The sequence below is a fragment of the Oculina patagonica genome, chromosome 12 (genome assembly GCF_052425735.1).
Source record: "Oculina patagonica isolate OP01 chromosome 12, crgOcupat, whole genome shotgun sequence".
Classification (NCBI taxonomy): Eukaryota; Metazoa; Cnidaria; class Anthozoa; order Scleractinia; family Oculinidae; genus Oculina; species Oculina patagonica.
Window position 1 is genome coordinate 32,971,236 of NC_135769.1, and position 9,184 is coordinate 32,980,419.

At 41.6% G+C, this 9,184-nt stretch overlaps 1 protein-coding gene across 1 annotated transcript; it reads right to left on the reverse strand.

Annotated features, from left to right (window-relative positions):
* Positions 1–1,542: 1,542 nt before the first annotated feature.
* Positions 1,543–6,993, reverse strand: LOC144633568 (uncharacterized). The gene is made up of 5 exons (XM_078492414.1): positions 6,783–6,993; positions 6,272–6,408; positions 4,870–6,030; positions 3,163–4,156; positions 1,543–2,450 (listed from the first exon to the last, which is right to left on the reverse strand). The coding sequence occupies exons 3-5, from the start codon at positions 6,001–6,003 to the stop codon at positions 1,543–1,545; spliced, it is 3,036 nt and encodes a 1,011-aa protein (XP_078348540.1). The 5' UTR covers positions 6,004–6,030; positions 6,272–6,408; positions 6,783–6,993.
* Positions 6,994–9,184: the final 2,191 nt, after the last annotated feature.

Sequence of the window (9,184 nt, forward strand, 5' to 3'; positions counted from 1 at the left end):
CTAATCAATTAAAAAATATATATTATACACAAAGGCAAAAACTTCGTGAGCATTTTGAGCACAGTAAAAGTTGCTTCATTGATCGACTTCATTAAACGGTAATTGAAAATATAGTTATATAGTAAGCGAATGTATAGGTATATGTGTATTTAGTATATTTAGTATATTTATTTTTTTTTTGACGTTCTTATTGAAATTATGTAAAACTTTACAGGCAAATTCCATCGTCCATGCGACATTATTCAGCTCTAAGAAACTGCGGTATAAAACATACCATCCTACATTGTACGTGCATTTAGTATAGATCCACAATGAAACATCTTTATTGTTTGGTTTATACCACATGGTCAGCAAGCTGTACAATTCAAGTGGAAAACAGATGTGGCAAATGTCTAAGCCTCTACTTACAGGCACTACCCTTTACAATTTCCTTAAACCAACCAGCTACTTCTCCAAAAAGCTAGCCAATTGTATTCAGATGACAATATGACATGTGTCTTACTCCCTACTAAGAGCCACACCCCTTTACAATCCCCTTAGCCAACACACCTATACAGTTCAATGACAAAAAATGACAATTTGACAGGTGTCTTACTCTCTACTTAGAGCCACGTCCTTTACAAACTACCCTTTGGCGAACAAGCTATACAATTCATGTGATAGCAGGTGTCTTACTCTCAACTAAGAGCCACACCCCTTCTACCCTCTGGCAAACATGATATACAATTGAATGAAAACAGAAGACAATTTGACAGGTGTCTTACTCTCTACTTAGAGCCACACCCCTTTACAAACTACCCTTAGCGAACAAGCTATAACAATTCAAGTGAAAGCAGATGACAATTTGACAGTGCCTACTCTCTACTAGAGCCACACCCCTTCTACCCTTAGCGAAAGTATAATTTAAGTGATAGTAGATGATTGCGGTGTCCTACTCTCTACTAAAGCACGCCCCACAAACTGCCCTCTGGCAAACATGATATACAATTGAATGAAAACAGAAGACAATTTTACAGGTGTCTTACTCTCTACTTAGAGCCACACCCCTTTACAAACTACCCTTTAGCGAACAAGCTACACAATTCAAGTTATAGCAGATGACAATTTGACAGGTGTCGTACTCTTTACTTAGAGCCACACCCCTTCTACCCTTTAGCGAACAAGCTATAATTTAAGTGATAGAAGATGACAATTTGGCAGGTGTCCTAGTCTCTACTTAAAGCTACGCCCCTTTACAAACTACCCTTAGCAAGCGAACAAGCTATAACAATTCAAATGATAGCAGATGACAATTTGACAGGTGTCTTACTCTCTAATTAGAGACATGATCTTTTACAAACTACCCTTAGTGGACAAGCTATACAATTCAAGTGATAACAGATGACAATTTGACAGGTGTCTTAATCTCTACTTAGAGCCACCCCCATTTACAATCTCCTCTTAGTCAACAATCTATACACCCTTTCTCAATCTCACCCGGCCTAAGCCAACAAACTATACACTTAACAATCTTAGAAAACAGACCTCAACATGACTGCTGTCTTATTTGCTACAACAGCTGCACCCCTTTACAATCTCCTCTAAGGAGAAAAGAAATTCCGCTTTGCGGGTTGCGATGAATCCGTCCGTGGAAACGCCAAAGAACTCGCAAACAGTCTTGAGCATAGCTATACTCAATGCTTTTATTCTCCCCTTCTTGTGCATGTCACACAGGTTTAAGTTGTCATAAACAATGGGGTGTCGTAACTGCACGTCATCCAGTACAACCTGGCGGGCATCGCAAAACTCTTGCTCTACTTCCACAGCTCTAATATCTTCGTCGGAAGTTGCCACAGCGTTGCGCAACTTAGCTGCCGTTCTTGAAAAGAACGACCGTATCTGCTGTGCAGTTAGGAATTCGTCTTTGGAGAACAACCTCGACCCGTCTGCTTTCTTTGCAAATCGCATATCTTTAGAAACTTGCTCAGGGTTTTGTTTGTGACCAGTTTCCTGCCCAAGGTTGAACTTGTCTTCTAAGTACTTCCTTTGAGTTTCACTAAATCGTTTGGGCTTTTTGGCTGTTTTCAAGGCCCAACCCTGGGGTAAGCCTGCTCCCTCCGTCGCCTCAACTTCAGTTGTTTCTAGTGCTTTTGCGGAACTGACATCTTCTTGAAGGAGTATGTGGTATGACTTCTTTGCTTTGTCAAGCAATGTCTCTTTTTCTGGCAACATCTTGCATTTGCCAAAGGACATATGCTTCTCCAGACTTGAATACCTCTGATAAACCTTTACACAACCCTCATTTGGGCAGGAAAACAGGACGCTGGAATCTTCCACCGCACCACTGTCGTTTTCTTGTTCTTCAAACGTTTCATCAAGGCATGGCTTCTTTGAATTTTCTTGGGAAGCGCGGACGAAGCCACCAGGAGAGAACTGGCAGTCAAATCGGCAACTCTTCAGAATGTCAGGAACTATAAAAAAGGAATGTCATGGTTAAGTATTAAAATAAACTAAATCCCGCATAATTTTATACCCTAAGCTTAAAGTGTCTATGGCACGAAATCTTTTCTTGGCTTTTTTCTTTCGTTGATATGTTTCGATAAAGGATTCATAGTTAAAATTTGTCCATAAAAAAATTTGGGTCATTTTTTGCCGCCGAAATGTCGCACTCTCAGCCATCTTGAAAATTCATCAAACAAGTAGACGTCACAAAGCTGACGTGACGAACCTTTTGGCCGCGCCGCTATGACAATAGGTACGTCACGTCACTTTTGTGACGTCTACTTGTTTGATGAATTTTTAAGATGGCTGAGAGTGCGACATTTCGGAGGCAAAAAATGACGGAAAATTTTTTGGGACAAATTTTAACTATCAATCCTATATTTAAGCATATCAACGAAAGAAAAAAGCCAATAAAGATTTCCTGTCATAAACACTTTAACAGAGTGAATCAAGAATGAAAAGATACATACAAAAAAGACCCAGGGACTAAGATAACCTTTTACCACAAATAAAGCACACTGGTTTCTTGATTTCGCTTGTCGGCTCTCTCAGCTGCCTTAGTTTTGTGATAACTAGACGTATTTGATGTCTTGCAACAAACTTACTGGGTGTAATACGCGAAGTTGATCGTTAGTTGCGCACTGTTTATTGTTTATTTCTTTCTGTTTTCATTTTTCTTACCTTCAACTTTTGATTTGCAGATTTGCTTTCCTTCACCGACGTCAAATGCTTTCCATACTCTGACTGTGTCTCTTGAAAACTCGAAGTTGTTCAGCATGCTTATTCCATCGAGTTTAACTTCAGGTAGTGCGCGAGCAGCTACAGTAGCGTCAACAACGGCAACGCGGACCCCGGGAACTCCTCCATGCGACAAAATGGCCGTTTTTAATTCCTGGGCGTTTTGAACATCATGCCCTTCGTTCACGTACCTGCGTACGTGAGATTTAATCATCGCTGCCTTCCTATCGCAGGCCCCCTTTCCCCCCTGTGGGTCACTGAAGTCCACTCTGCTAACATCTATCCCCGTATTAGCCCTCATGAGAGGGCATGATGCTATTAAGCCAGAGCTGTGGTAGCATCCAGCGTTATCCTGACGCAGGGAGGCAGTGCCGACTTCGGGATTTTCTTCCTTTAGTGATCTCAAGGTGTGTTCCAAGATACGCACTACATCAGTGGTCTCTTGTGATGCGTTTTCCACGATATGTACAAAACATTGACTTTCAAACCACCCATTCATCTTTCTTGCGACGACACTGATATGCCATGATATGCCTCTCTTTGCATACCAGTCAGATTGGGTCTCTCGGTACTTGAGTGGGAGAAATTTCATTGCCCAATCTAGCGTTATCATGACATTGCTCTCGTCCAAAGCACTTAAACACACTGTTCGTGCTGTGTCTTGTTTAACAGTTCTGAGTTGGTGTGCTTTCCAGGCCTGGATTGCCTGGACGGCCTGACTATGTATGTAAGAGAAGTCTTCCGCCTCCTCGGGCGCAAGCGTTGATTTAGTTAAATATCGTTCGATACAGCAAAGTACTTCACTGATACTCTCACACTTCGAACACTTGAGACTGTGGTCGTGGGAACACAAGGAACTCAGCTCACTGTTCTTGCTGTCGCTAAGGGCATAGCTGCTACAATGGTCTGCAACAGAGCAGCACTCGGATATGTGCACCTGTTAAAACAGAAAGAGTCGCAATTTACATACCTTATTGGTATTTAATTTCGCGGGTCTATAATTTCACAATTTTCGCGATTCTCAAACAATCGCGAATTAAAGACCCGTGAAACGTATTTTTAACGTTTTTGATATATTTTTACTAGTTTTAACGTACGTTGTGACTAAATCGCAAAAAGAAAATCCCGCGAAATATTGTCTCGCAAAATCGCAAAATTTAGTACCAATAAGGTAACTTGTATGAATAAAACATCCACTTCCAATTTGGTTGCTTACAATGCACCTGTAGAAAAGAGACTGAGCAAAAACCATTAAGTGACAAAAGCGCTGGCGCTCAAATAAAGGTGGGGGGGGGGGGGGGGGGATTGGTAAAGGTGTGGCTTATCTTCGGATTTAAATGTGCGTAACAAATACGTTTTGGTTTAATATTTGAAAAAGAATATGCTAGTAAATCAATCTTAGCCCGTAGGCTCATCTTTGGTAATGCTTATCCTATAATTGGGAAATATTTGGCTTCCGTCTGAATTTCGGAGTAGGGGTTGGGAGTATTTTCGAAATGTTGAGGCAGGTGCAATAATGAATACCAGACATATTCTTTTCCAGCCGTGGTCATCAAAACCTACATTTTTCGTAACGACAAAGTGGGAGCAATAAAGAGAGAAAAGCGCATCACAGAACAAAACAAAATAAAAAATAATAATTTGTGTTACCTTATAGTCAGCCTTCAAATATTCCTTCCCTTCCTTCAGGGATATCTCCCAGCCTTTAGCAGTCTCTCTGTCCAGTCCCCCTTTTTCTTTAAGCTGTTCCACCATTGAACACAGATCTTCAAAACCTTTCGCACCGTCTGCTGCAACGTAATCCAGACCCTGCAAGGATTTCCTGGTAGTAGCCGCACAGGCCGACAAGACTCTTAGCATAGTTGCCGGGCTGAATGGAGTGAAATCTGTTTCCACACAGTAAGTCTGGTATTGCTTTACTAGTCTGCTGGGGATCATCGTCCTGATGACATTTGGTGTTTCTAGTATCTTCCCAGAGGAGAGGCGTAGGTATCGCTGCCCAAACGGGATATCCTGGATGACATGCGGACTCGTTATGTAAGTTAAAAAGTGGTCAAGCTGTTTTCTTTCCACTCTCATTCTCGGACTTTTTGCTCGGGGTACTTCGACTCCACGCCCATACTGAAGAGAATGCTGTCTTGCCATTTTGAACCGGTATTCGGTAAGGCCTGGGATGTAGCTCTGGATGTGTTTGAAAGTTGTGAGGTCCGCCATGATTGACAATATTTGACGTCTTGTTTCCCAGGATGATGCGTTTTCGTAAGACTCTGCCAGAGCAACAAGATATTTTCGCTCCTCAGGCTCGCCAATACCGAGTTCTTTTTCGACTGACCCGGAATTTCTTACGGCCTCCCAGAGGTAGCCTGCATCTCCTGGGGCGATAACATTAAGGCCAGCCACAATTACAGACTTCGCCTTGGATACATGGTTAGCTCTCGTACGTACGGTAGCTTCCTCCCAACGCCGTTTGTATGGCCCGACAGTATCAGTATCACATGAACGTAAGAAATCATTCAGTAGTAAACGTTTCGTGGTCAGGCTGGTTGTTGGTGTGTCGCTGCCGCTAGAGGTTTCGCTGCTTGCCGACTGTGAGTTTGGTTGATATAGGCTAGTCTCCTCTGTTGTCAGTTGGTAAACTAAATCGCCAAGTGTAGAATCAGGCTGAGACAGATTTTCTTCTTCTATCGTCAGGTGACGGATTGAGTCATCAAGTTGAGAGTCGGGCTGGCACGGACTATAGTCTTCTATCTTGAGGTGGTAGATTGAGTCACCAAGTTGTTGCATGACTTCTGAACTAGCTGCATCTGCTCTCTGTGTTTTAAACAGAAAAAAATTATGTTCACTTGGGAATAAAAAGGCAATCCATATGGCTATACCAGCAAGTAAAATAGCTTGAATGATAACCTTTACTGCGTACAAGTGAAGATGAGTTAGTAGAAAATAACTTGGCCGGTGGATTTATAAAAAAACCCATTGAGTTGCGGCAGCAGCAGCGACCATAGTTAAGATCAGCAATGAGTAACCTCCTCTGTAGCTGATGCATATTACTTACCTTTGCGATATTCTCTGATATGTCCTCTTCAAGTTCTGGGCCACATTGATCTTCGATAGGTGAAATTGCAGATTCTTGGGCAGTGCTTTCTATAGGAGATGACTCCTCCAGCTTTCTTCGACATTGTGTGCATATTCCTAAGGAGTTAAAAAATGGCTGGATTTCATGTTCTACCTAGCTAGAATGTATAACTAGAAAATCTTTGATTTCTTGTTCTTATTCATTTTTCTCCGTTTCGTGCTGAGTCAGTGGCCGATCCAGACCTTCAGCTAAGTGGGGCCCCCGATCATCCAGGCCCTGGAATAAGAGGGGGGTCAGCTCTGGAAAATAATCTTTCTAAACCCTTCGGGGCTTAATTTGGTCTCAATATAGTTAAAAAGCAACTCTTTATTTTGTGTATTAATCAATGCGTAACGGGCGGATTTTGACCAAGACTACCACTTATTTCGGTTTAATATGGAGTAACAAAAAGTATCAAACGTGTAAACGTGTTATAAGGCTGAAAACTTACGTGAGCCTACAGGAAGCAGTACTTGAGTTAAATGGTGGAGTAGTTTGGCATGAGAAAGAGATATTCCTCTTACTCCTGATACTGACTTCCCATGCGAAGACCATCCACTTGGAGCGGCACAATTTCTTTTATTTGAACGCCATCGGATGCCAAACTTGTCGCGGTGTCTTGGGCAAATTGTGAGTTTGAGATGATCTTCGCCCACATTGAAAATGCCTTTTTAAAAGAAAACAATCAAGGCACTGTGCTTAACAACATTTGACAATATTCTCTTGATAATTGTTTTTACCATTGATGACACGTCACTGCATTCATATGTTGTATCCTTTCACTACAGTCTAAGTAAGCTATTTCTCTTCTTTTGTGAGCTAAGCCAAAAGGAAACTGGGTACTAGAAACATAGTCCACTTTCGTCACGCATTTGTCACGCATTCGTCACGCTTCAACTCCACGTTTAAAAGTCGCTATGCACCTGCCAGGCGCGGTGACCCAACGGTTAGTAGCTCCGAACCGAGCGCTCCAAGTTCGAGCCCTTACCGGGGTCACTGTTGTGTTCTTGGGCAGGACACTTTACTCTCACAGTACCTCTCTCTACCTTGGGTACCGGCGAGTTAATAGAGAGGTTAAGCATGACGTTAACGGCAGACGGCAAACGGCAAAGATAACTTCTGATTTTGAGTTCTTTTCTTCTAATCCGTAAATAAAGCACACAAAAATGGAATAATGTCTCCTAATATTCATTGCAAATACAAATAATTTCACTCCACTGTACACACAACTAAAGAGACACGGCAAAAGTTTCAGTTTTGCCGTTTGCCGTTTGCCGTAAACGTCATGCTTAACCTCTCTAATGATGGGGATAACCCTCTGTTGGACTACCATCGTAATCTACCCATGCCACGGGAACCAAGATAAGCTCCGGGTGTAATTTATGGTCCACTATTTTTGTATGCAGACCTTACTTAATCTTACATAAAAGTAAAGATCAGTAAAAGTGTTATGCTTATTGTTGGTAATTATTAATTATTACTGTGCCTTTAACTGCTTCGTATTCACTTTATTGTTCTAAATTTTAGTCAGATTCACGAGAATCATACATGTCTTGGGTGCTTGAGAATAAAACTAAGCGGGTAATTATTAGTTACTAACATATCCGTACAACTACAACATACCTGCTCGTGCTAGTAATAGCTTTGGCTCCGAGTCTATAGAAGCGTCTCGAACGTCGTATGCACGCAGATGTCCTTGTATGTCTTTTGTACATTTAGCAATGACGACACTATTCGTATTTGCCGGATTGTCCACACTAGGACCACATTCTCCCCCTGCAATCTGTCCATATTCACACGCGGCCATAAGCAAAAGCCGGCACAGTCGTTTCTGTCAAAATGAACTGCACTGGAGTGACAGCAAGTATAATCGGTAGTTGAAAATTTGCTTCGCGGCCGCGCCACTTCCGGGGTGAATTGGAGTTATCCAGTCTAGCTTTGCACATTCACATCACATCTCAGAACACAGCTGACAGCGTCGAGTATTTGAGATGTCAAAGTAAGATCGGGAAAATGCGCTGCTGCACTACCAAGAAAGCCTTAGTGAACTGTACTTCCTGTTGAATTATGCGGTTTTGCCAAGTTAATCGTTAACATGGACGTTACATTGAAACATGATCGCGTGCGACAAGAAGGCGTGAAGAGGCATTTCGCTCCGTATTTTGGTACGAATAATGTGGTTTCTGGACTAGGAAAAATCATAAAGGTAAGAAATATTTCTATATTGCTCAGTGATTTGGTATTTACTTCGTTGTAGATGCCACATTCTCGTTGAAAGCAGATTCGAAAGTATAATTTGGTAATCAACGTACCGGAACCGCTCAAAGCAGAAGATAAGCTCGCATTTCAAAACTCTCGCGAAAGTTTCGAACAAATTCGCCAACATAGCAAATAAGCAATTCCACCGCAAAAAACCAGGTTTCCTTTTATTTAAAAGCATGCAACAAAGTGGAAATTACACGTATTTTAACGAAGAAACGTAACATTTGAAGACCTTCCGTTAGTTGTTGTTATTGACACGGAAGGTCGAAAGGTCACTCATATGACTCGAGTGACCTATTTTCAAAACGCTTTCAAAATTCGTCGTTTCGTTTATCCCAATTTTTTTTTCGTGGAAACTGTAGATGGGAAATTTCTCTTTCTACGGCGTATAGTCTTAAAGGGTAAAGTCGTGTACCAGAGTGATTTTTTGACCCGTGAATTTAGGCAAAATTCGGCTGTTGCTACGACTGTCAAAATGTATAAACTTAAAAATTCCGTTAAAAATTCCAGTTTTTGTTCCACATAATTTGAACACCACTTATAGACAGAGGAAATGAAAGGTTTTAAGTTCCTTGGTAATTTTTTTCTAGG